The 27,887-nt window shown below is 37.4% G+C and overlaps 1 protein-coding gene across 1 annotated transcript in view; it reads right to left on the reverse strand.

Moving 5' to 3' along the window:
* Positions 1–27,887, reverse strand: part of DNAH12 (dynein axonemal heavy chain 12) — a 201,915-nt gene that overhangs the window by 173,213 nt on the left and 815 nt on the right. The window contains exons 2-12 of the mRNA XM_039242492.1: positions 19,946–20,027; positions 19,759–19,785; positions 17,263–17,452; positions 16,386–16,458; positions 15,465–15,623; positions 15,068–15,263; positions 11,649–11,837; positions 10,723–10,879; positions 9,978–10,069; positions 8,668–8,846; positions 4,655–4,790 (exon numbers count right to left, since the gene is read on the reverse strand). Of these exons, the coding sequence (XP_039098423.1) occupies positions 4,655–4,790; positions 8,668–8,846; positions 9,978–10,069; positions 10,723–10,879; positions 11,649–11,837; positions 15,068–15,263; positions 15,465–15,623; positions 16,386–16,458; positions 17,263–17,452; positions 19,759–19,785; positions 19,946–20,027 (1,480 nt within the window). The remainder of the gene's footprint in view (positions 1–4,654; positions 4,791–8,667; positions 8,847–9,977; positions 10,070–10,722; positions 10,880–11,648; positions 11,838–15,067; positions 15,264–15,464; positions 15,624–16,385; positions 16,459–17,262; positions 17,453–19,758; positions 19,786–19,945; positions 20,028–27,887) is intronic.

Below are 27,887 nucleotides of genomic sequence, written 5' to 3' on the forward strand. Positions count from 1 at the left end.
AATGTTGAGTCACTATGTTGTACATCTAAAATTAATGTAACATTGGATGTCAGATATACTCATATTAAAATATTTAAAAAATTAAAGTCCAGGGGCCTAAATGAAAAAAAAAAAAAGCATATGATTGCTATTACAATTAAGCCATTGTAATTAATTAAGTCAGAGTGGTATTGATACCATGATAGACAAAAGGCCAATAGAGCAGAATAGAGTGTCTTAAAATAGATCTGCACATGATGAACATAGGGCAAAAAAAAGAGAGAGAGACAAACTATAAAATAGACTCTTAACTATAGAGAAGAAACTGAGGGTTTGATGGGAGATGGATAGGGAGATGGGTTAAATGGGTGATAGATAGTAAGGAGGGCACTTGCTGTGATGAGCACTGGATATTGTATATAAATGATGAATCACTAAATCCCACACCTTGAAACTAATATTACACTGTATGTTTACTGAACTTTATTATTTTTTTAATGTTTATTTTATTTTTGAGAGAGAGAGAGAGAGAGAGAGAGCAGGGGAGGAGCAGAGAGAAAGGAGGACAGAGGATCCAAAGCAGGCTCCGTGCTGACAGCAGAGAGCCTGATGTGGGACTCAAACTCACAAACCATGAAATCATAACCCGACCTGAGCCACACAGGCATCCTCTAACTAGACTTTAAATAAAAGCTTGGAAGAAAAAAAAATAGATCTGCATATATATGTGATGTGGAAAATGTTAGGGTTTAGAGCCAATGGCCAAGAAAGAATTCTTGAGTCATCTTTGATGCAAAAAGGGGGTTTTATTAAAGCATGGGGACAGGACCTGTGGGCAAAAAGAGCTGCACTGAGGTTGTGAAGAGTAACTGATTATATTATACCTTCAAATTTGGAGGGGGTTGGGAATAGCTTAAGTCTCTAAGCTTATTTTGGAAATAAAGTTTCCAGGATGTTGAGGAGCTAACTGCTGTTAGGAAAGGTCATTTATTACTGTGTACTAAAACCTCAGTCATGAGACCCTTCAGATGTATATCAGGGGGCTATATGCTTGGAGTATGATTGCCAACATATACCTTGGGGGGCAGGGGGTTGAGAAAAAGGAAGTATCCAAAGGAATATTTATATGTTAAAGTAGACTTCTAGGATCCTGGAGGTAAGGATAACTTTAAGATAAGATTGCCTCTGCCCTTAGCAAGTGTCATCATCAAGGCAGCTGAGCTCCCAGAGAAAGGTCATGCTGTCTGTTTCAAGGACTTGTCAATGGGCTGTAGGCAGTAAGGAAATTTAAGTTTTTTTCTTTTTTTTAATATTTTATTTATTCTGAGAGAGAGAGAAAGAGAGGGAGTGAGAGAGAGAGAGAGAGAGAGAGCATGAGCAGGAAAGGGTCAGAGAGAGAGGGAGATACAGAATCTGAAGCAGGCTCCAGGCTCTGAGCTAGCTGTCAGCACAGAGCCCAACGCGGGGCTCAAACTCACGAACCGTGAGGTCATGACCTGAACTGAAGTCAAATGCTTAACCGACTGAGCCACCCAGTTGCCCCAGGAAATTTAAGTTTTTTCTTTTGCCTTTGTTTTCCACATCCCCATGGACACTTGATACAGGATAGAGGTGGCACTGCATGGCAGTGGAGAAGGGATAGTCTCTTTGATAAATATATAATTGCTCATCTATGTGGAAAGATAATTAAAATGGACTTCACATCATTCACAAAACAAAACAAAACAAAAGATTCTAGGAAGACTGAATATCTGAACCTGAAAGACAAAACAAAGTAGCTTCTAAAAAAGGATACAAGAAAAAAATCTTTATAACCTTGGGTAGGAAAAGATTTCTCAAACAAGAAACAGAAAGCACTAGCTATAAAAAGGAAAACTTGCTCCATTTGCATTAAAATCAAGAACTTCTCTAACAAAAACACCATTTAAAAGTTAGAATAAATTAGGAGCATCTGGGTGGCTAAGTCAGTTGAACGTCTGACCTTGGCTGAGGTCATGACCTCATGGTTCAGTTCATGGGTTTAAGCTCCATGTCAGGCTTTGAGCTGACAGCTGGGAGCCCCCTTTGGATCCTCTGTCTCCTCTCTCTCTCCCCCTCCCCCACCGTGCACATGCTCTCTCTCAAAAATAAATATTGAAAAAATTTTTAAGTTAAAATAAATTACAGTAAAAGGAAGGACACACTTATCAATAACATCTTCAAAACCACTACACTGAGCTTAAACATTTTTGCTATAAAATATATGTATATTTTATCATGATTAAAAAACTTATTACAAATCAATAAGAAAAAGACACAAAACCCAAAAGAAAAATAGGCAAAACCAAGTATATTCACAAAAGGCATTTCACAAAAGAGGAATTCCAAATGGTCAATAAGCATATGGAAAGTATTCAAATTCATTTGTTTAAAGTAAACTACAAATCAAAAATACAATGATTTCCACCCAACAGACTGGCAAATTTTTAAAGCTTCTATTTAAATTCCAGTTAACACACAGTGTCCTAGTAGTTTCAGGTATACAATACATTGGTTCAGCTCTTCCATACATCACCCTGTGCTCATCACAAGTGTACTCCTTAATCCCCATCACATGTTTTACCCCCCCCCCCATTTCCCTCTGGCAACCATCAATTCGTTCTCTACAGTTAAGAAAAGAGACTAACCAATTTAAAATATGTCAAAATAGCAAGAATGAGTAAGGATGTAAAATACTAGGACTCTTATACACTGCCGCGAGGAGTATAAAATTGGAACTACTTCAGAAAAGAATTTTGGATGGAACTAGAGGGTATTATGTTGAGTGAAATTAGAGAAAGACAAGTACTTCATTCATACGTGGAATTTAAGATACCAGACAGAGGAACATAAAGGAAGGGAAACAAAATTAATATAAAAACAGGGAGAGAGACAAAACATAAGAGATTCTTAAATATAGAGAACAAACTGAGGGTTGCTAGAGGGGCTGTGGGTGGAGGGATGGGCTAAATGGGTAAGGGGCATAAAGAAAGACACTTGTAGGGATGAGCACTGGGTGTTATATACATAGGGCATGAATCACTGGATTCTACTCCTGAAATCATTAGAGCACTATATGCTAGCTAACTTGGATGTAACTTTAAATAAATAAATAAATAAATAAATAAATAAATAAATAAGAATCTTGCCTTAAGCTAGTAAAGGTGAAAGTAAATATATGTTATAATGCCTAGGAGAAATGCACAAATATATACATACACCAGGATGCATGTACAGAAATGTTCTCAGCAGCATTGCTATTAATAGCAAAAGTAGAAGCAAACCAAATACCCAGAACAATAGAACTAAAATAACAAATTTTGGTATGGTTATATAATAAGGAATATAAGTAAGACAGCAATGGAAAGAAAGCCAAGAAACAATGGCATTACTAACATAATGTTGACAGAATAGAAACAGTGTGACTCTATTTATATAAAGATCTAAGTGAGACAAAAATTAGTTACATTGATTAAGAATGCAAATTTAGATGGTAAAACTATAAAGAAGAGCAAGGAAATGATGACTATAAAAGTCAGGAATAGTGTTCACATCCAGGAAAAAGAGACCGTGATGAGCTTCTAGTGTGCTGGCAAGGTTCTATGTCTTCCTTGGGTGATAATTACTGAGTGTTTACTTTATAACATTTTATTCTTTATTTATTTTACTTCATAATATTTTAAACTGCACAATTTATGTTTTATGCAATTTGGGGTATATGTGTTATATTTCATATTTTTAAACTAAGAATTGAGTACCATACAGGTGAAAGACTATAAAATCTTATGCTGGGAAAGGCATAAGCATACTACTAATTGTAGAACTTATAAAACATAAAAATAATTTAAAAAGCGGGGGGCATCTGGGTGGCTCAGTCAGTGGGTATCCGACTTCAGCTCAGGTCATGATCTCATGGTTCGTGGATTCGAGCCCTGTGTCAGGCTCTTTGCTGACAGCTAGCTCAGAGCCTAGAGCCTGTTTCAAACTCTGTGTCTCCCTCTCTCTCTGACCCTCCCCTGTTCATGCTGTGTCTCTCTCTCTCAGAAATAAATTTTTAAAAAAAATTAAAAAATTAAAAAAGAAATTATAACAGAAAGAAAAAATTTTAAACCCATGTTGTTTGAGGACATACACACAGTTGGTGGAACTAAAGAATAAAAATGTGTGATTACTGTAGAATCCAAGGGGAAACTTCTAGGGGAGAGAAGGAGAGAAGCAGTTATGATTGAAAAATCACCTGCAGAGGGCTTCAGGGATACAGACAATATCCTATATGTTGACTTCGGCTGTGGCAACATAGAGGAGCACTTTATAAATATCTGCTTAACTATACGTTTTCCACATTTCCAAAATGCTTATCACACTCCACAATGAAAAAAAAAAAACTAATTTAAAACATTGCAATTAGGAGCACCTGCGTGGCTCAGTCAGTTGAGCATTCGACTTTGGCTCAAGTCATGATCTTGTGGTTTGTGAGTTCGAGCCCCATGTTGGGCTCTATGCTGACAGCTCAGAGCCTGCAGCCTGCTTCGGATTCTTTGTCTCCCTCTCTTGCCCCTCCCCACTCACACTCTGTCTATCTCTCTCAAGAAATAAACATTAAAATAAAGAAACAAACAAATAAGTAAATAAAATATTGCAATTAAAAGATTCTTACCTTGATTCGTAAAATCAACTCTTGAATCCCTGTAGTCCGGGCTTTTTCTACATAAAATATCAGATCCATCATCTCTTCTGTTGTCTCAGGGACTTTTAATGCATGCTCTTTAATTGCTTCAAAATCACTGCAAATGCTGACACAATGCTCTGCTTTATTGTGGTTATAGTAATTAATGCTATATCATGTCAATATATGTGTGTTATAAATATTATAAAACATGAACTGTGATAGCCTCAAAATATTAAATCACTAAGATGTCTTAAAACATTTAAGGACAACTTAGCTGATGTAACTTGGTATCCATCATACATCTATAAAATCTGTGAATTTGAGGTAACATTTTCATGTGGAAATGATAGTATACTAGAAGTAAATTTTTCTATGGATCTCTTCCACTCTTTTGAACACCCAGTTAAGCAGGGTGATGCAGAGCGTACGTAGGAGTGACAAAGCAGGCAAATGTGGATACAAAGAAGAGGCCATTATGAAGCCGGAGAGGTGAGCAAGGATTAGAACCTGCAGGGCTTGATACATCAGTAGGAGGGGTGCAATAAAGTGGGTAATGCCAAAGAGACAGGTGATCCTACAAGGGCACTTTCCCCTTGCTAAAGCAGGATCTGTGTCCCTTGGAGGGGAACAGTACTGCAAAAGGCAAGGAGGAAAACAAAATGAGAGCAACTGACTGGCCCAAACAGATGCTCAACTAAACAGTGAGAAAGCAAATCACTCTTTAATGATTATTTATTTAATAAATTGTACTTAGTGGCACACATTCCTCCTTTTGATGTTATCTTTCTCAAGTAGGGAATTTAAATGGAAAAGAATGAGAGAATGAACTAGATAGAGGAAACTGGACAACTTTTCAGCTGCTCTTATGTCATGGGTTTATAATAATACACAATTATTTTTTGGAAGTGATAGAATTTTCCAGAAAGGTCACAGATACCACAAAAATACCAAAAAAAGTCATGTTAAACATAAATCACTTTTTGATTATGGCATTGTCATTGCTCTTATTCAATGGAATTGTTACAAATGAGTGCTTTGCCATCGTTGATACCTCTTTGTGCAGTAGTATACTTTTGTACAAAGTATGCCTGACAATACTTGACTTTTTGACATATTTTTTAATTTTTTATTATTTTTAATGTTTTATTTGTTTTTGAGAGAGAGATAGAGACAGCGTGAGCAGGGGAGGGTCAGAGAGAGAAGGAAACACAGAATCCAAAGACAGGCTCCAGGCTCTGAGCTGTCAGCACAGAGCCCGACACAGGGCTCAAACCCATGAACCATGAGATCATGAACTGAGCTCACGTTGGACACTTAACCAACTGACCCTCCCAGACACCCCTTGACATATTTTTTTAAGTTTATTTATTTATTTTTGAGATAGAGGAAGAGAGCAGGGAAGGAGCAGAGAGAGAAGGAGACAGAAAATCCCAAGCAGGCTCTATGCTATCAGTGCTGAGCCCAAGGCAGGGCTCCAGCCTATGAACTGTGAGAGTCAGACCTAGCTGAAACCAAGAGACAGACGCTCAACCGACCGAATGAGCCATCCATGTGTCCCTGACAGTTCTATATTTTTTTATTCATTTAAAGATATTTATTGATGTAATACCTCCCTTTATTGGGCCACTATTCTATGCCAAGCACAGGGCCAGATGCTTTCTTTACAAATGTAATCTGTGGGCGTGCCTGGGTGGCTTAGTTTGTTAAGCACCTGACTTGGGCTCAGGACATGATCTCAAGATTTGTGAGTTCAAGCTCCTTATTGGCTCTCCGCTGTCAAATAAAGCCCACCTTAGATCCTGTTTCCCTCTTCCTGCCCCTCCCCCCCTTTACAACTTGCACTCTCTCTCTCAAAAATAAACATTTAAAAAAATTTAATCTGTGATACTAACGTTAGTCCTGCAAGGAAAGGTATTATTTTTCACAGCTGACACAGCAGGAAACTGAGGCTCAGGGAAATTAAGCAACTTGCCTGGAGTTATAGAACTAGTTCATTGCAGAGCCAGGATTCGAATCCAGGTCTTTCTGATTCCAAAGCACATGATTTTCCCACATTACTTGTGGGAAAATAAACATACTAGCTAACATTGATTGTGCACCATGGTTCCAGGCACTGTGCTAGGCACTTTACATATATGACTTTTAATCCTTACAGAAGTTACAAACTAAGATTCTTTGGGAGACAGACAGGTAACAAATGAATTAAATGAGTTGGATGATGAGTTGACTCATCAATGCGTGAACAAACCAAAGGACACTTTCCATGTAAAATGGAAACTGCTTCTCAGCTCCATGTACCACTGCAGGCCCAACATGGCATGGTCTTCCCACTTTGTCAAGAAAAGTAAAAGATCTGCAGTGTGTGTGTGTCTGTGTGTATGTCTGTGTGTGTGTGTGTGTGTTTGTCTATATGTGTATGTGTATGTAATTTTGAAATGTTGATAGCTAATTCCAAATGTGTTTAGTCAGGGCACCTAGGTGGCTCAGTCAGTTGAGCATCTGACTTTGGCCCAGGTCACGATCTCACAGTTCTTGAGTTCAAGCCCCACATGGGACTCACTGCTGTCAGTGGGGAGGCCACTTCAGATCTTCTGTCCCCATCTCTCTCTGCTCCTCCTCTGCTCTCTCTCTCTCTCAAACATAAAACAAAATAGGGGCACCTGGGTGGCTCAGTTGGTTAAGCGTCTGACTTCAGATCAGGTCACCATCTCCCAGTTCGTGGGTTCAGGCCCGCATTGGGCTCTGTGCTGACAGCTAGCTCAGAGCCTGGAGCCTGCTTTGGATTCTGTGTCTCCCTCTCTCTTTGCCCCTCCCCTGTTTGCTCTCTGTCTCTCTTCCTCTCAAAAAATAAATAAACAATTATAAATAAATAAATAAATGAATAAAAATTTTAAGATATGTTTAAACATGGGGCGCTAGGGTGGCTCAGTCAGTTAGGCATCCAACTTCAGCTCAGGTCCTGATCTTGTGGTTTGTGAGTTCGAGCCGCGCATAGGGCTCTGTGCTGGCAGCTCAGAGCCTGGAGCCTGCTTCAGATTTTGTATCTCCCTCTCTCTCTGGCCCTCCCCTGTTCACACTCTGTCTCTCTCTCTCAAAAATAAACAAACATTAAAATATGCTTCAAAAAATGAAAACCAGCATGAGACAAGTAAAAAATGTCTGCATGACATATTCAAGTAGCAGGCTACTAGTTTATGAATCTAACTTTATAGCCACTCTGCAAAGTAGGTATTGCTGTCTCTATTTTACAGATGATAAAAATAAGTTAGCTCAGACAACAAGTAAATTTTGGGGTCAGGAACAATCCAAGATCTCCCCAATATCATTGAAACTCTATAGTCTTTCCATTTTCATGAAGCCTGTATCCAAACACTCATTTATTTCAGTTTCTTCAAAAATAAAAAAAAAACAAAACCAAAAAACAAATCCTAAGTTTCCTCAAAACAATTCTCAAATCATATCAAACAAACAAAAACGAGACCAATGGAAATACAAAGGAAGTTCCTTAGGAGGCAGCTATGAAGAAAAAGTTGTAAGTACTTATATTTTAATCTTTAAAAAAATTTTTTTGTTTTGGTTGGGGCACCTGGGTGGCTCAGATGAAGTTAAGCATCTGACTTCAGCTCAGGTCATGGTCTGCCAGTTCATGGATTCAAGCTCCGTGTCAGGCTCTGTGCTGACAGCACAGAGCCTACAGCCTGCTTTGGATTCTGTCTCCCTCTCTCTCTGCCCCTCCCCCACTTATGTTCTGTCTGGCTCTGCCTCAAAAATAAACATTTAAAAGTTTGTTTTTAATTTTTTTAAGTTTATTTATTTACTTATTTATTTGTAGTAATCTCTACATCCAGTGTGGGTCTCAAACTCATAACCCTGAGATCAAGAGTCACATACTCTTCCAAATGAGCCACCCAGGCACCTATGATCTTTTAAACAAGAGTTATCATTAGCAAAATATTTCTTTTAACCCTATAATTCCAAGTTTAGCAATGAATTCTACTTACCTTTCATTTTCTTTTCTATGTTTTGAAGCTATGTCATTTAATAATATGTTTGCAAAGGCTTTTGCTTTGTTTGTTAGGCCTGTCTTCAGATCTTCACAATCCAAACGCACCATAGGGAAATGAACCCACTGAGGCAAAAGCATTATTTCTGAGGCGAGACTGAGAAATCTTTCTATAAACTTAAAATATAAGGAAGCATTTAAAACTCAGATCCAAGTATGTTATTTGCACAGCTAAAAACCTTCAAAACAAAGTACAGACTGTTGAGAAAGATACCCTAAAATTTTTCCCCATGGCTCCCACTTACATTTTCAACTTCATATTCTAAATCTGCCATGTATTACATTCCTTTGTTACCTATTCTTCAGCTATTTTGGTCATACTACAGTTCCTCTGTACCTATAAACATCTTCTTCAAAGCCTAGCTCGCTTTTCACTTCTTCAAGAAACTCTCACCAATCTTCCAAAGCAGAAGCAACCATTCCCTCTTCTGTGCTTCCAGACACCTTGTTCACACTTCCATTCTAGCACCTATCTCTGTAGATCAGAGTTATTACTCCTATGTCTGACTTCTAGGCCAAATATAAGCTCCTGAGGACAATGTGCATGTATCATTTATCTTAACGTCACCTAAACCTTGTTGGGTCTCTGAATGTGATAAAGAAATTTTTGTTGAAGCAATGAATGAATAAACAAATGATTAGAGAAATTACGAGGTGAAGAACGCCTGGGTGGCTCAGTTGGTTAAGTGTCCGACTCCTGAATTCAGCTCAGGTCATGATCCCATGGTCATGGGATTAAGCCCCATGTGAGGCTCAGCACTGAGCATGGAGCCTGCTTACGAGTCTCTCTCTCTCCCTCTGCTCCTTTCGCCTACTTGTACTCTCTCAAAATAAAATAAAATAAAACAAAATAATACTATGAAGTAAACCTATGAGTTTACTATAATGATATTCTGAATGAGAAATTCTACTAACTTCAATTGAAGCGTTTACTTTCCAGAAAAAAAAAACCCACCCTAATTTTTAAAAAGAAATTGAGGGGCGCCTGGGTGGCTTAGTCGGTTAAGCGTCTGACTTTCATTTAGGTCATGATCTCGCGGTTCATGATGACGTGGGTTTGAGCCCTGCGTCGGGCTCTGTGCTGACTGCCAGCTCAGAGCCTGGAGCCTATTTCAGAGTCTGTGTCTCCCTCTCTCTCTGACCCTCCTCTGCTCACTCTGTCTCTCTCTCTCTCCTAGAAATAAATAAAAATTAAAAAAAAAAAAAAGAAATTGAAAGGCACTGATGAAAAACAGAATTACCACTTACTTCTGTGTATTCATCAAAAGTATGATCTTCTTCTTGGAAAGTCTCTATCAGCTCAACCGCAGTCCCATCAAGAAGCCAATTATATTTTTCAACTAAAAATTAATAACCTAATTTAAATCTCAACAATAAGACCCATTCAAAAAGATAAAGTGCTTTGTTGATATGATCAGGGAAAGGGGTAGACTATTCACTTAAATATTATTACTAGAGAAATAATAATAGGAATAAATAGAATAAAATAAAATAGATCTAACAAGCAACCCAGTTAAACACAACATTTTAAAAGAAAGATAATAGTGTAAGCAAATGATCTTACAATAACTTAGAGGTACCAATAACCCAGTTAACAGAAAGTTTTGATGAATAGAATGTCAAGTAACAATCCTGACCCCACACATACTTGAGGAGACTGTAAAACTGAGCTGCAGTCTCTTCAAAACTATTCTTCGATATCTTGATTTAACCCTTGATGTAGCTTTCTCCTTATTCCAACATCTCTTCTCTCTATCTTTTTGCTTTATCACTCTGTTCCAGTTAACATTCACTCGTTAGACTGGACAACAGAATTCAAGTTTCTTGGGTCGGGTTTGATCTTTGATTCTGCCAAAAGCCGTGCAGATGCTCACTTTTGACTCTTCCTGCTCTTTCATGACAGCCCCAGACAACCAAATATCTGACCAGTTTCTAGTAAAAATAAAAAGAGTATTCTTTTATGATAAAAAGATATAATATATGTCATATATACCGTATGTCTCATAATGTTTTCTTGCCCCTTCTAAGTTATGATGTACTGCCGCCTTCAGTGTAGTAAGAGCCCATTGTAACACATGTTCAGGAAGTTCTGTGTCAAGATTCACAGCTGGTGAAGCTCCCGAGAGCCAAGAGGGAACTGTTTGGACATTCTAACAAAAATTAAAATGACAATTTATGAAACCAATATCTGTGCAATTGGGCTATACATAGATTTTGTACTATATTTTTAAACACTCTTTTCGTATTTCAATGGTCCAAAAAAAAGATAACTTGATGAAAAATAATGATTTAAAATTGTATATTTGAAATCTAATATAAAAATTTGAATTAGTTTTCTATCATTCTACAAGTATTTATTGAATAACTATATCTAAGTGATTATATTAGAATGTACAGGGAACAAACATGATGTGGATCTAGTCCTTAACAAGCTCACAACTACATAGGAAAGATCAAATGTGCACAAAAATCCCAATTCATAAGTACAATAAAAGTTCTAAGAAGGAAAAGCATCATTTCCAGCCAGGAAATTTTATCAAAGAGAAAGCACTTTCTAACTTAAAACAACTTGGAGGATGAAAATAAAACAGAGTTATAACATTTTATGTACATGTCCACTTTATAGTTTCAACTCAGTTTAAAATTTTGAAAGAGGGGGCATTTGGGTATCTCTAGGTTAAATGTCCAACTTTGGTTCAGGTCATGATCTCACGGTTCAAGCCCCACATCAGGCTCACTGCTGTCAGCCTGTCAGTGCAGAGCCTGCTTTGAATCCTCTGCCCGCCCCCATCCATCCCCTACTTGCACTCTCTGCCAAATAAATAAATATTTAAAAAGTAATAAAAATAAAAATAAAATAAAATATTGAAAGAGACCCATATAAAGAAAGCCAGTGGATAAGGAAAAGAGACAGAATACCTGCAGAGCTTCAGTTATTCGCTCTACCAAACCCAAAACAAGGTCTTCCAAATCTTGAAAGGTGGGATAAAATTCCATTTTATCCTCATCAAATGTCAGCTCCATCTTAAATATTGGCAGCCCACATTGATCTTCTTGGTCAAAGAGCTTCACAAATCCTTCTACAGTTCTCTTTAAGAAATCCTTTAGCTGTGTGATATCATAAATTTCCATTATTTTAGAAAGTACAAATTCAACTAATCTTTTAACCTTTAGTTCAAAATCAGTGAGCTATTACCTATAATTAATTCATTCTACCAATTCATTTAGTCCTCAAAATTATCTTCATTTAGCACAATATGCTCTTAGTGTAGTCTAAAATAATAAGTAGAATGATATATACAAACTTTGATTTTTTTAATAGACTATCAACAATCCTAAAATGGCAACTCAGAATCTTCCACATTGTTTAGTAATTCTTTCCCATGGTATGGAAAACATTCCAGAAAGCTAAATAAGGTGAAGACTAAGGGAAGGGGAGGAGAGGCCTGACACCTGAGAATGAGCGTGTCATGGGGTGACATGCACGTGAGGTGAGGGACAGTTAGTATGCTAAAGCTACCTCCTAAAGTCAATTGTTAAGTATTCAAGAATTTCATGAGCCAGTTACTAAACCCTTGGATACTTGAAAATTACATTGTGGGAATATTTCCACCAAAATTGGCAAATGTTACAATTAGGACTTCTTCCCCACCTTGAGGGCTGGATTTCAAGCAAATCACCAGGTGAGGGTGAAGCCACTGGAACTTAGAAATGTGCACAATTAGGGGAACCTGAGTGGCTCAATTAGTTAAGCATCAGACTTTGGAGTAGGTCATGATCTCATAGCTCTTGAGTTCCAGCCCAGTGTCAGCCTCTGTGCTGACAGCTCAGAGCCTGGAGCCTTCTTCAGATTCTGTGTCTCCCTCTCTCTCTACCTGTCCCCTGCACACACTCTGTCTCTCTTTCTTTCTTAAAAATAAACACTAAAATTTTTTTTTAATGTGCACAATAAGTTACCAAACTATGAATAATACATTCTTATGTAGAACCAATTATTTGAAATTTAGCCAAGGGGACAAATACAATGATCTTCCAAATGCTCCTCATCTCTACTTATCAAATAATTATAGTTCTCTTAAGAGGATAAAAGTAGAAAGTACATCAAGAATATTAATTACAGGGTTATATACTAGATATTAAATGTATCCTTGTAAGGATATGTTGCGGGGCATATGGGTGGCTCAGTTGGTTAAGCGTCTGACTCCCAATTTCGGCTCAGTTCATGATCATGATCTCACAGTTCTGGGATGGAGCCCTAAATCAGGCTCTGCTCTGAGCATGGAGCCTGCTTGGCAATCTCTCTCTATCTTCTCTCTCTGCCCCTCCCTTGCTGGTCTGCTGTCTCTCTCTCTCTCAAAATAAACATTTCTTTTAAAAAGTATACATTGCAAAATTCATGGACTCTTTGGAGATATTTTACAAAAGGAAAAGTTTTTATTCAGAACTATTTTTATAGACGTGTATTTCTATAATGGTAAAAATTTGAGGAGCCCATAAATACAACTGCATAAAATTAATATTCTCTTTAAAGATGATCAATTCAAAGGGCACCTGGGTGGCTCAGTAAGTTAAGTGTCTGACTCTTGATAATGGCTAAAATCATAATCTTGCAGTCATGAGATCAAGTCCCCAATCAGGCTCTGTGCTAACAACATGGAACATGCTTGGGATTCTCTCTCTGCCTCACCCCCACTCACACAGACACACACACACACACACTCTCTCTCTCTTTCTCAAAATAAATAAATAAAACTTAAAAAAAATGATCAATTCCATTTCAAAACAAGATTTTACTAAGAAAAACATGAGAATCAATCAACTTGAAATTTCATATGTTCATAAAAATGTTTACTGGGATAGTCCTTTTTGTTTATATTCTCCAATAAAGCTATAGATAATTAGTTGATAGCCTTAAGCATGAGCCCAGTTATCACTCATCATACTGACACATACTTCTAGAATTTCCTTTCATTTTAGATTGCTTCAGATTTTGCTTCAGAAATAAAGCATTTTTATGCTAAATTTATTTAAATAAACTTATGATAAAAATGTTTTTCTTAACTTATTTCAAAATAATTACCTAGCACTATGCCTAAATAGAATTTTATTTAAAATAATAAACTAAGGGGCACCTGGGTGGCTCAACTGGTTAAGTGTCTGACTTCCCCTCAGGTCATGATCTCACATTTTGTGATTTGGAGTCCCATGTCAGGGTCTGCACTGACAGCTCAGAGCGTGGAGCCTGCTTCAATTTTCTGTTTCCCTCTCTCTCTCTGCCTCTTCCCTGCTTGTGTGCACACTCTCTCTCTCAAAAATGAAATAAACTTTAAAAAAAATAAAATAAAATAATAAACTAAAACATCAGTTTTAAATTCAATACCCCAAAAATGAATAATTCAATTAAGAAATGGTCAGAAGACATAAATAGACATTTTTCCAAAGAAGACATACAGATGACATTTCATATGTTTCAACAAACATATGAAAAGATGCTCAACATCACTCATCATCAGGAAAACACAAATCAAAACCATGATGGGATGACATCTCCCACCTGTCAGAATGGCTAAAATCAAAAACACAAGAAACAACAGGTGTTTGGGAGGATATGGAGAAAGGGGAACCTTCTTGCACTGTTGATGGCAATGCAAACTGGTGTGCCACTCTGGAAAACAGTATGGAGTTTCCTCAAAAAGTTAAAAATAGAACTACTCAACAATCCAGCAATTGCACTACTAGGTATTTACCCAAAGAATACAAAATTACTAATTCAAAGTGTTACATGAACCCCAAAGTTTATAGCACCATTATGTACAATAGCCAAATTATGGAAGCAGCCCAAATATCCACAGATAGAGGAATGGATAAAGAAGATATGGTATATAGACATGCAATGGAATATTATTCAGCCATAAAAAAAGAGAATGAAGCATGCCATTTGCAATGATGTAGATGGAGCAAAAGTATTATGCTAAGTGAAATAAGTCAGAGAAAGACAGATACCATATGATTTCACTCATATGTGGAATTTAAACAAATGAGCAAAATGGGAGGGCGGGGGAAGAGAGGGACAGAAAGGCAAATCAAAAAACAGTCTCTTAACTATAGAGAACTGATGGTTACCAGAGGGGACGTGGGTTGGAGATGGGTGAAATAGGTGATGGGGATTAAGGAAGGCACTTGTGATGAGCACTGGGTGTTGTATGGAAATGTTGAATCACTATATGGTACAACTGAAACTAATATTACATTGTATGTTAACTAACTAGAATTGAAAGAAAAATTTAAAGCTAATAAACTAATAATACTATCATTTAACATATATAAAATATATTTACCTGATTTGACATAAGTGTGGAAACACAGTTATAAAATGCATCCCATTTTTCTGGTTTGATGCCTTCTAGGGCCTCCTTCTTTGTGAAAAGATTTATGACCTTTGGATACCATGTGTTCATTATCTTCTCTTCTGCCTTTCTAATTTGTATTGACAGATCAGTTTTCAGTGATTCACAATCAATTGGTCCTTTAGCTCTATTTATGAGAAATATAAAAATGATTTAAAGCAAATGATAAATATTGGCCCTAATACACAATTGTTTTAAAAAGACAAAAAATGTTTTAAAGAAAAGTTCTCAAGATTCATCAACTTAAAATGTCTATAGTCAAAATATAAAGACTCAAGCAGGAGATATTCAAATCTTAAATGTTAGTTAATAAAAATGAGATTTTTACCTAATTCCTGTTAAATCTAGCAAAACTGTATTGGTAAATGTTGTATAACCAAGGTCCAGTAATATTTTCATAGTTGGATGAACAATGTGCAAATTAGCTAATATTTGACTTCTTGTCTGCAGATAGCTAGAATGCCAAGGCTTAGAATAATCCAGTCCTCTGGAAAAGCAAAACACTGTATCAAGCAGGATTCAAACAATACACTCTAACTTTTAGGAAATAATACAACATGGAATTAATATTAAAGCGAGAAGACTGGGAAATATGGTCAGCGATCGAAGCTTTAGGAGATATGCATGTAATAAAAAGGCACCGATATCTTGAAAGTATATTATTGGGGTGCCTGGGTGGCTCAGTAGGATAAGTGTTCAACTCTTGATTTCAGCTTAAGTCAGCTTAAGTCATGATCTCACAGTTCGTGGGATCCAGCTTCAAGTCAGTCTCTCTGCTGACAGCGAGGAGCCTGCTTGGAATTCTCTCTCCCTCTCTCTCCCCTCCCCTGCTTACATGCAGCTCTGTCTCTCTCTCAAAATAAATTTAAAAGAAAGTGCATTATCTTCAGAAAGGACAGACTGATGGGCCAGGTGTGAGTGCCCTGCTAACTTCCACTGTGCTCTGGCTCAGTTACCCTGGCTGCGGATAAACAAACTCAGGACTGGGAAGAGGTGAAGAAATCTGTCTGGCATACACCAACGCTTACTTACGACCAAGTTGACCTATACATCCTTAAAGGTTCCCCTAACTGTGTAAGCAGCAAATAGACAAGTCCAGGGCACGGATACTACTGCAGTAGTGCCATTCTTTAGATGTATTCAAAATACCTTTGAGCTTCACAATTCTAGACTTAAATGTTAAATCAGCTTATTTTCAACCTGTTCTCAAAACCTAGATGCAATACTATTTTTAAAATAATTTACTCACACAGGGGATTCAGGTAAAGGGCCTCCTTCATCTTCAAGCCATTTAACTGGAGGTTTCACAAGAACACTCCTCACTAAAATACATATATGTATTAACATTTCTTGAAAAGCCTCACAAGTCCTACTCAGACTTTCTAACTTTTCATATTAGAGAATATAGCTTATTGAGCATCAAAGTGATTATAAGAAAACAAAATCCTTTATTTGAAAGAAATCAAGTTCTTGGTACTATTTCGGTGTTACTTTGGGGGAGAGTTCAGATTCAGTAAAGCTTTAAGTTTTCAGTTTTTTGCATTCTATCTACTCAAAGGCCACTTAAGAAACTGTATTCCAGCGGCGCCTGGGTGGCTTAGTCAGTTGAGCATCTGACTCTTGATTTGGGCTGGGGTCATGTTCTCATGGTTCCTGAGACCGAGCATTGCATCCGTCTCTGTGCTGATAGCACGAGTTGCTTGGGATTCTCCCGGCTAGTTCTCTCTCTCTCTCCCTCTCCTACTCTCACAAAATAAATAAATAAACATTTTTTAAAAACTATGCCAATAAAAATTACAAGTATTAAATCCCTAATAAATCTCTCTAAACACACTACTTTTTTTTTACAATCCTCTAAACAGTGTAACTACAACCGTAAAGAGAAAGAGAAAAATCAAAAAGCTCTTAGCTAATAAGCACAGAAAAAAATTATACAAAGTTCCCTTAAATTACAAAGATTTTTTGACTAGATTATAAGCTCAAAATAAAAACTTTAAATAAAAATAGTATTTAAGAAATACATATAGCTAAACATATAAATTATTTGTTATTCATATTCCTACTTTTGATTGAAGGGGTGGGAAACAAAAGTAAAAGAAGCTTGGTGTGTGTTAAATGCTACTTACCCAGATACCTCTTCATGCTTTTTTCAAAGTCACTTGACACCTCATTTACGAGACTTTCAACAAGTTCTTCTCTTTCTTTCCCTTCCTTTAAAGACTCAGGGATCAGCATTAACATGTGATCCAGCCATTCCTGCTGGATAGGCACTATAGGACTGCTTTCCACACACTGCTTCATATAAATATAGTTGAACTGAGAATGTAATAAGAAAAAGTGAAGTGTTCTAAGTGGTGTAGTATAGCAGTGTAACTCCTGAGCTCGGTCTTTCCAAGACAACATATTTTTTTTTAGAATAGAAGCATTCTGAAAAATAACATGCTTTCAGAATTAAAAACACTTTACTCAAAAGTATGACCTGAAAAGGAACCATTTTTTCGAGTACTCAGCACATATTTATTAAATGAATAAGGATTGGAAATTGGGACTAAAGCCTGGGCTAGGGAAGCAAGGCATACCCATGTGTTATCCACTCAAACATCGAAATATTTAGCATTAATCCATTAAACCGTCAAAAATTGTCAAATATGTGCCCAGCACAAAGGTACTAAGTCACAACTGGTAAAATAGCCAAGAATGATGGGAAATAATAGCAGTAAATTATGGGCGAATATTAGTAAGTATTTTAGAATATTAATCAAGTTGATAAATTAAAAGGATTATCAGGGTGTTCCCCCCTTAAATCTGAATTTTACACTTGAGAAAACTAATCTTGTCATTAACTCTTCACTCAAACCAGGGTTGGAGTTTAAGGTTTTCTGTATTAAAATACATATAAATGCTGGGGCACCTGGGTGGCTCAGGTGGTTTAGACTACGGCTAGGATCATGATCTTGGTTCATGAGTTCCAGCCCCACTTTGGGCTCTGTGCTGACAGCTCAGAGCCTGGAGCCTGCTACAGATTCTGTGTCTCCCTCTCTCTTTCTCTCTCTCTTGCCCTCCTACACTCACTCTCTGTCTCTCTCTGTCTCTCAAAAATGAATAAATGTTTAAAAAAATACATATAAATGCAGATTCATCAGAATCTTAAATATACAATAGAAATCAATTAGATCATCTTTAATATTTAAAAGTATACTATGAATTTGACATACAAGCTTGTTGGGACTCTCTGAGTAGGAATACAGTATTTTTAAAAATTTTTAATGCTTATTTATTTTTGAGAGATGGACAGAGCATGAGTGGGGGAGGGGCAGAGAGAGAGGGAGACACAGAATCCAAAGCAGGCTCCAGGTTCTGAGCTGTCAGCATAGAGCCTAATGTGGGGCTTGAACCTCTGAATCCTGAAATCATGACCTGAGCCAAACTGGGATGCTCAACTGACTGAGCCACGACTGAGCCACCCAGAAGCCCCAGGAATACAGTATTGTAAAACAAAAAATAGGGGCTCCTGGGTGGCTCAGTCAGTTAAGCGTCCAACTCTTCATTTCAGCTCAGGTCATGATCTCATGGTTCATGAGACAGAGACCAGAGGTGGGCTCAGCACTGGCAGCGTGGTGCCTGCTTGGGATTCTCTCTCTCCCCTTCTCTCTCTGCACTCCATTCCCCCACCTGCACTCACTCTCTTTCTCTCAAAATAGATAAACATTTAAAAAACACACACAAGATTTTTCACTGATCAATAGTTTTTAACTTTGATGAAATATAATTTATTATTTTTTTTCTTTTATGGGTTATACTTTTTGTTTCATTCTGAAGACTCTGCTTAGCTCTAGGTTTGCTTCTAAAAAGTTTAAGTAACCTCTACACCCAGAAGCAAGGAAAGAAAGAAAGAGAGAAAGAAAGAAAGGCAGAAGAGGAAAGAAAGGAAGAAGAGGAGAGAAAAGAAAGAAAAAAGAGATAAGAGAAGAGAAAAAAAGAAGAAGAAACTGAGAGTAGATAAAATTAGGTTCTCCCAAAGATCCTCAATACAGAGAGGTATGCTGAGCCCTCCATCCCCAACAGGAACTTGAAGAGAGTTGGAAAGCCTGTACTCTCATCTGGGAACATGCTGCATGAATTTCTCTTTTGTGTGGCCACCTCCATAAGTTTCCATATCCTTTTCTGTTAAATACATTTTACAAGTTCCCATCTTCCACCAGTTATACCACAGACCCACATTGTCACCCATGCAGTCAGTGCTATTTTTTAAATCTAGCACCTACCATGTGTCTAGCACCCTCTAGATTCGCAATAAGTAATCATCATTATATCAATATTAGAACAATGAAAAGGGAAATGCATTACTTTTATAACCAGTTTTTTCCAGTTTTTGAAATAAGAACTAAAACATTTACAACTAATCCTCAAATAACAAATGGCAACAAAAACATAATTCTTAAAACCTATACTGTCATCCATGACATAATTGTTCCTTTTGGCACAGAAAATTAAAAATCTCGGTTTCTAAATTTGTTTTCTCTTCTAAAATGGGTCTTATTAGCAGGTGATCTTAGAAGGAGCTACTTTGTAGTAATTTCTTTGAACATTTTCAAAACAAGAAATAAAAAAATTGAACTCACTCCTTTCTTCTTAATATCACTGGTCATCTGTCAGAAGCAAACAAATAAGACATAATCAAATCAAGAAGAAAAGATTCTAAGTGATTCTATTCTCTTTAAAATACTAGTTATGTTGAGATTGGCTTAAAATAATTAAAAACTAAAATTGTATAAGGATAAACTTTTTAAAGAGAAAACATAAACTTACAGTTGGAGGATAATCTGGTTCTGTTGTCGGAGGTATTCTTTTATCCAGTGTTCTGTCTAAATTTCTTTTGGTTCCATCAATTCTGAAATTTATAGTTAAAAAAAAGTCTGACTATGACATGATACTCTACGTGGAAAACCCAAAAGACTCTACCAAAAGGCTAATCCATGAATTCAGCAAAGTCACAGGGTACAAAAATCAATGTCCAGAAATTGGTTACATTTCTATGCACCAATAATGAAGCAACAGAAAGAGAAATCAAGAATTTAATCCCATTTCCAACTGCACCAAGAATCATAAATTTATACCTAGGAATAAACCTAACCAAAGATATAAGAGATCTATATGATGAAAACTATAGAAAACTTATGAAGGAAATCGAAGAATACACAAAGAAATGGAAAAACATTCCATGATCATGGATTGGAAGAATAAAAATGGTTAAAACATCAATACTACCCAAAGCAATCTACACAGTCAATGCAATCTCAATCAAAATTGCACTCATATTCTCCTCAAAGCTAGAACAAACAATCCTAAAATTTGTATGGAACCACAAAAGACCTTGAATAGCCAAGTAATATTGAAAAAGAAAACCAAAGTGGGAGGCATCACAATCCCAGACTTTAGCCTCCACTATAAAGCTGTAATCATCAAGATAGTATGGTATTGGCACAAAAACAGACACATAAACCAATGGAATAGAATAGAGAACACAGAATTGGACCCACAAATGTATGGCCAACTAATCTTTGACAAAGCAGGAAAGAGTATTCAATGGAAAAAAAGACAGTCTCTTTAGCAAATGGTGCTGGGAGACCTGGACAGCAACATGCAGAAGAATGAAACTAGACGACTTTCTTACACCATACACAAAAATAAACTCAAAAAGGATGAAAGATCCAAAGGTGAGACAGGAAACCATTAAAACCTAGAGGAGAAGATGGGCAACAACCTCTTTGACCTCAGTGGCAGCAATTTCTTGCTCGACACATTTCCAAAGGCAAGGGAATTAAAGGTAAAAATGAACTATTGGGACCTCATTGAGATAAAAAACTTCTGCACGGCAAAGGAAACAATCAACAAAACTAAAAGGCAACCAACAGAATGGGAAAAGATATTTGCAAATGACATATCAGATAAAGGGTTAGTATCCAAAATCTATAAAGAACTTACCAAACTCAACACCTGAAAAACAAAAAATCCAGTGAAGAAATGAGCAGAAGACATGAACAGACACTTCTCCAAAGAGGACATCCAGATGGCCAACAGACATATGAAACAATGCTCAACGTCACTCATCATCAGGGAAATACAAATCAAAACCACACTGAGATACCACTTCACACCAGTCAGAGTGGCTAAAATGAACAACTCAGGAAACAACAGATGCTGGCAAGAATGTGGAAAAATGGGAACTCTTTTGTACTGTTGGTGCGAATGCAAACTGGTACAGCTGCTCTGGAAAACAGTGTGGAGATTCCTCAAAAAATTAAAAATAGAACTACCCTATGACCCAGCAATTGCACTACTAAGAATTTATCCAAAAAATACAGGAGTGCTGATTCATAGGGCACATGTACCCCAATGTTCATAGTAGTGCTTTCAACAATGGCCAAATTATGGAAAGAGCCTAAATATCCATCAACCGATGAATGGATAAAGAAGATGTGGTTTACATATACAATGGAATACTACTTGGCAATAAGAAAGAATGAAATCATGCCATTTGCAGCAACATGGATGGAACTGAAAGGTATAAAGCTAAGTGAAATAAGTCAGTCAGAGAAAGACAGATATCGTATGTTTTCACTCATATGTGGATCTTGAGAAACTTAACTGAAGATCATGGGGGAAGTGAAGAGGAAAAAAAATAGTTACAAACAGAGAGGGAGGGAGGCAAACCAAGAGACTCTTAAATACAGCGAACAAACTGAGGGTGGATGGGAAGTGGGAGAGAGGGGATGGGGGGTGATGGGCATGAAGGAAGGCACTTGTTGGGATGAGCACTGGATGTTGTATGAAGGGATGAATCACAGGAATCTACCCCCAAAACCAAGAACACACTATACACTGTATGTTAGGTAACTTGACAATAAATTATAATAAAAAAGAAAAAGATATTCAAGAGTTCTTTAATCTTATTGAATTCTCTCTCTCTCTCTCTCTCTCTCTCTCTCTAAAAAGAGAGAATGCAGGAGGGGCAGAGGGAGAGGGAGAGAGACAATGTCAAGCAGACTCCACACCTAGCAAGGGGCTAAATCCCACAACCCTGGTATCATGACCTGAGCCAAAATCGTGAGTCAGATACTCAATCTACTCAGCCACCCAGGTGCCCCCAAATTTTCTATAAGAAACAAATCCCAATAGTCATAATCAATGAGACCTTAGTTTTCAAATTATTCATGTATACTGTAAGAGAATGAAACTAAAGGTAAAAATAACATTTTTTTCAATGAAAACCTATGGACAAATTTTAAGTTAATCTTGATGCCTAGTGGGCCTTCATGTGTATTGTGCCTGCTCAAATGCCACCCTGTCAGAGAAGCCTTATCTTACCCCTTATATTAGGTAGCACTTCCTTCACTATCCAGTCCTTTTATCCTTACTTACCTTGCTTCATATAACTTACCACCATTTGACATATTACATGTTGTAGACGGTTTTACTCATTGCCTTGTCTCTAAATGCCCAGAAGAGTATTTAGCACATAGTAGGTACTCAATAAACAAGTGGAATGTAGGAATTTATCATCCATAAATTATAATTTCCTCTTTAAATAAAGTTATATCATCATCTAATCCATCACCAAATATTTATTGAATGATTATATTATGCAAGACACACTATTAGGTTTTATTAAAATATAATAGCAACAGGGGCACCTGACTGGTGAGCTGGTAGTCAGATGCTGGTTGAGCATCTGACTCTTGGTTTCGGCCCAGGTCATGATTTCCCTGTTTGTGAATTGAGTTCAAGCCCCATGTCTGGCTCTGGGCTGACAGCATGGAACCTGCTTGGGATATTCTCTCTCCCTCCCTCACTGCCCCTCCCCTGCTCAAGTTCTCATTCTCTTTCTCTCTCTCTCTCTCTCTCTCTCTAAATAGATAAACATTTTTTAAAATATATAACAGCAACAAATCTCAAGGAACTTTAAACTGAAAGGGTGAGGAGAAAAAAACAGGTACCACATGAAAGGCATGGGCCCCTGATGGTTCAGAAGAGGAGTTAAGTTCACTTCTACCTGGAGGTATCTGCTGTAAAGGCTAGATGGACAAGTTGGCATTTGCAATGAGCTTTAAATAAAAGAGAGGATTTCAGGTAGAGATGTAGTTTTCCTGGTAGATGGATCTGAAAACACAAGACTCTCCTGAGAAACAGGAAGGCAAGGGAAGGGTCCAAGGAAGAAACAGGGAGTAGTGGGGACTTGTCCAATATGCTCAGAGGTTATAGGATCAGATAAAGATAAGTTTGTAGAAATAGACTGGAATATCCAAATAAGGGCTTCATATAGCAGGGTTTTTCTATTCAATAGACAATGGGAGTTGCTGAGAGTTTTTGAGCGTGGAAACATTTTTAGGAAGACAAATCTACCAGTGTGTAAAGGTTAAATCCACTGGAGAAGATGGACAAAGTAGAGAGTATACAAGGAAGAGAAAAGAGACCTGAGAAAGAAGATTGGAGGATTCCAAGCATACAGGAATGAGAAAAAAAAATCAGAATGGAAAGAGGCAAAGAAGACATGGTCAGAGAGGCAGGTGGGGAACCAGAATGAATTTGAAGGAAAAGATGGCTCCCAGAAGCATAAAACATAGACTGGGAAGCTCCAGAGAGACAAGGGCAATGTCTGTTGTGTTCATTGCTCTATGCACAACACTTAGCATCCACCAAAGTCAATAAATGTGGAGTGATCAGAATCAGGGATTTGGAAAAAGTCTTGTATATGTAATTCAGTATCTTATTTGATACATGAATACTCTCCAAAACATCAAGTTGTACCCTAAGATGAGTGAGGGGGATGGCTTCCATCACTTTCTGAGGTAGCCCAATTTATTGTCAGCTAGTTTATTTTTAAATTGAGTTGTATCCTTGTAACTTTTATTCTCCATAGCTATACACAAAAAATCATATTCTTTTTCTGTTTGCCTTCAAAACTTAATGATACCCATCCAGTTCTTTCAACTATTCCTGTCAATAGAATTTACCACTTACAGTGAGCTTATTATGTTCTAGGAATTAGCTTAAGATCTGTAAGTGCATGGATCTCCTTTAACTCTCGTAAAATCCTAAGAGAAAAGCACTATTCTTATCTCCATCTTATAGATAGGAAGATGATAATAAGTAGTTAGTTAACTTGCCAAATTCAGGAATGACTAATAAGCTGCAGAGATGGGGTATGAACTCAGGCCTGTGTGATGCCAATCTATACTCCATTAAGCAAATGAGCCTCCTTTAAATGGGATAGTTTCAAAATTCCTCTCTCTTCTATGGCTATTACAGTTTATCAACATCCCTCTTACAGATGTTGTTTGATCAGCGCAGAGTGAAAACTTCCTATCACACATACTAGAATTCTACATTTATTAAAGCAGCATAAGGCTGAACTTGCTTTTTTATTTTTTTTAAGTAGGCTCTAAGCCCAACATGGAGCTTGAACTCTTGACCCCAAGATCAAGAGTTCCCGTGCTCTACTGACTTAACCAGCCAAGAGCCCCTGAATTGGCTTTTTTGAGTAGCTTCATTTCCATGTTGAATCTTACTGAGCCTGACTAAATTTCCAAAGGTTTTTTCACATGAAGTAGAAAATGTGGCTGGAAAGTGTAGAGGAATCCTTCCTCTTTTCTTTATTAATCATCAAGGTGCCAGCCAGACTTCCTTTCATCCATCATTATTTCCCTAAATAGCCTAGCTCTATATGATCCATCCTTTCAAGTAATTTGCCTTATACTTTGGTATGCTAGCTGGCACTCGCTGACTTGCACCTTAATTATCTCAGCAAAAATATGCTTGACCTCCTTATATAAGAAAAGCCATCTTTTAAAAAAAATTTTTTTTACATTTATTTATTTTTGAGAGACCGAGTGAGACAGAGCTCAAGTGGAGGAGGGGCAGAGAGAGGAGGCACAGAATCTGAAGCAGGCTCCAGGTTCTGAGCAAATGTTCAGCACAGAGCCCGATGTGGTACTCGAACCCACAAACCATGAGATCATGACCTGAGCTAAAGTGGGACACTTAACCAACTGAGCCACCCAGGTGCCTCAGAAAAGTTATCTTTAAGATATCAACAGTTTCCTGGGGTGTGTTTTCTCCTATTGGCTATAAATACAAAGAGTTGGGAAGAATATAAAAGTGAGCCTTTTCTTTCCCTGCCTGTTTTTGCTTTGTATGTGGACAATTAAAAACAAATAAATAAACAAAAATTGGATCATTTCAAAGGACTGTGTTCAAGACCACAGTGAAGGAGTACAGTGCAGTGAAGGAGAGAAAGGTTGGTCTGAATTAAGATGAAGATAGTGACCAAGGAAGAAGTAACTTATTCCTGGGACTCTGGAAAGCTACAAAATGATTTTGTCTCAGCCAAGTGTTCCCCGGCATGTTCACAGGAGGTGCCCAGTTCTGCCCAGGGTAACTTACATCCTATCTCAGTCCTGGAACTCTATCAACAGACTTCACCCCATCTTCCACACAGGGAAATCTACATTCCTTTGCCTAATAGGTAGAGGTAGGAAGAAATGGAGAAACAAAATCCACAGTCTTCCAGAAAAAAAAAAGTGTTTCTGGTATAAAAAACTTTAATTGCAAATGCATTTTCCCTAAATAAACAATGGCAAGTCTAATCTAGGTATTAATACAGCACTATGCTTAAGGTAATTTTGAGACATGATTTTTTTTTTATTAAGCACCCAAATGAGAGAGGCACTACTTAAATGTCTATACAAAGCATAAGAGTTAAGTTCCTTTTTTAAAAATTCATTTATTCAGGGTGCCTGGGTGGAGCAGTTGAGTGTCTGATTCTTGATTTCAGCTCGGGTCATGATCCCAGTGTGGTGGGATGGAGCCTGCATATCAGGCTTTGCCCTGAGTGTGCAGCCTGCTTAAGATTCTCTCTCTCTCTCTCTCTCTCTCTCTCTCTCTCCCTCTGCCCCTCTCCCCACTCGTGCTCTCTCTCTCAAATAAAACTACATGTATATTTTTAATTCATTTTTTCACTCATTCAATTATCAACAATAACATGCCAGACACTGCTTTTTTGTTAGATCTCTGCCTTTTTAAAAAAATTAATTTATTTTTAATTTACATCCAAGAGAGATCTCTGCCCTTAAGCATGTGAAAGTAAGTCGAAGAGAATGGCAACTAAGAAACAACAATACATTGTGTAGTTGAGGAAATCATACTTCCTCAATCTATTTGCTGATTGACCCTTCTGTACCGAAGATTTAAATACATTATAATGCCTTTTATAAATTTTTTTCTTTAATTTTTACTTAGTTAACATACAGTGCAGTATTAGTTTCAGGAATAAAATTCAGTGATTCATCACTTACATACAACACCCAGCGCTCATCCCAACAAGTGCCCTCCTTAGTGCCCATCACCCGTCTAGCCCATCTCCCCCAACACCTTCCTCCATCAACCCTCAGTTTGTTCTCTGTCCTTAAGAGTTTCTTGAGATTTATTTCCTTCTCTCCTCTTTTTTTCTCCTTTCTCATATGTTCTTAATTCCATATATGAGTGAAATATACGGTATGCCTTTCTCTTGATTGGCTTATTTTGCTTAGCATAATACATTCTAGCTCCATCCTAGAAGCTTAGCTCTGGGCCTTCTTCTCCTCTCAATGTTTACTCTCTCTAGGTGATTTGAACTACTCCCCATAGCTTTAGCAATCGTCTACATTCTGTTGGTTCCCAATTTGTATCTTTAGCCTAGACCTTTACTCTTATATATCCCACGGCTTACTTAACCATATTTCCCCTTAGATGTCATATAAGCACCTCAACTTCAAAAAAAATCTCACTGATCTCCTGGACCTCTGATTCTTTACAGATACAAACACTACAATCCACCTTGTAACCAAAGTCAATCCAATAGCAAGTCCTACTGATTCTAGATCCAAACATATACCCTGCAAATCTACCTCTCTCTTCCTGCCCTGTGTCCAGCCTTATCCAAACCACCATAAGCTCTCATCTCTGCTACTACGAAAGCATCCTCCCTGGTCTCCTGTCTCCTACCACTCGTGCTTTCTCCCCTTCTCCACCTCAGTCTATTCTTAATAGCCAGAGTGAATCTCATGTCCTGTCCCAGTTTAAAACATTTCAATGGCTTCCACTGTATTTAAAGTGGAATCTGAACTCATTATCACAATTTACAAAACCTTTCACAATCTGTCCCCACCTTTCTCTCCACCTGTACCTGATATCACTCTTCCCCAGGCCCCAGATACTCTAGTGACCCTGGCCTTTGTCAGTTCCCAGGACATGTGAAAGCATTCATATTCCAGGGCTTTCAATGCTTGCTATCCCCTTTGCTAGAGTGTTGCTCTCATGCTTATTTAAATGAAAAACTTCCTATTCTTTAGATTTCTACTTAAATATCATCTCCACAGGACTGCCCTGTGATGTTCCTAGGAACACCTTCCCTCTCTCCCAATCTTATAGCTTCATAGTACTCAACGCCACTTAAAAGGTTAACATACTTTTTTTTAATGTTTATTTGCTTTTAAATGTTTGCTGTCTGTCTCCTCCCACTAGAATATAAGTGTCTTAAAGACTTGCTTTTGTTGTATTCTCTATGGTCTCCCTAGTAACAAGCACAATGTTTGTGTAACAGTTAGTAGTTAATATCTGCTAAATAAACTGATGTAAGAGAAATACGTACGCTTTACGTACAGCTTTATGCTGTATAAAGGGGATTAGCAGACTACTTTCCAGAGGAGATACT

Source organism: Hyaena hyaena, unplaced genomic scaffold, assembly GCF_003009895.1.
Source record: "Hyaena hyaena isolate Hyena2069 unplaced genomic scaffold, ASM300989v1 scaffold_212, whole genome shotgun sequence".
In the NCBI taxonomy this organism is placed as follows: domain Eukaryota; kingdom Metazoa; phylum Chordata; class Mammalia; order Carnivora; family Hyaenidae; genus Hyaena; species Hyaena hyaena.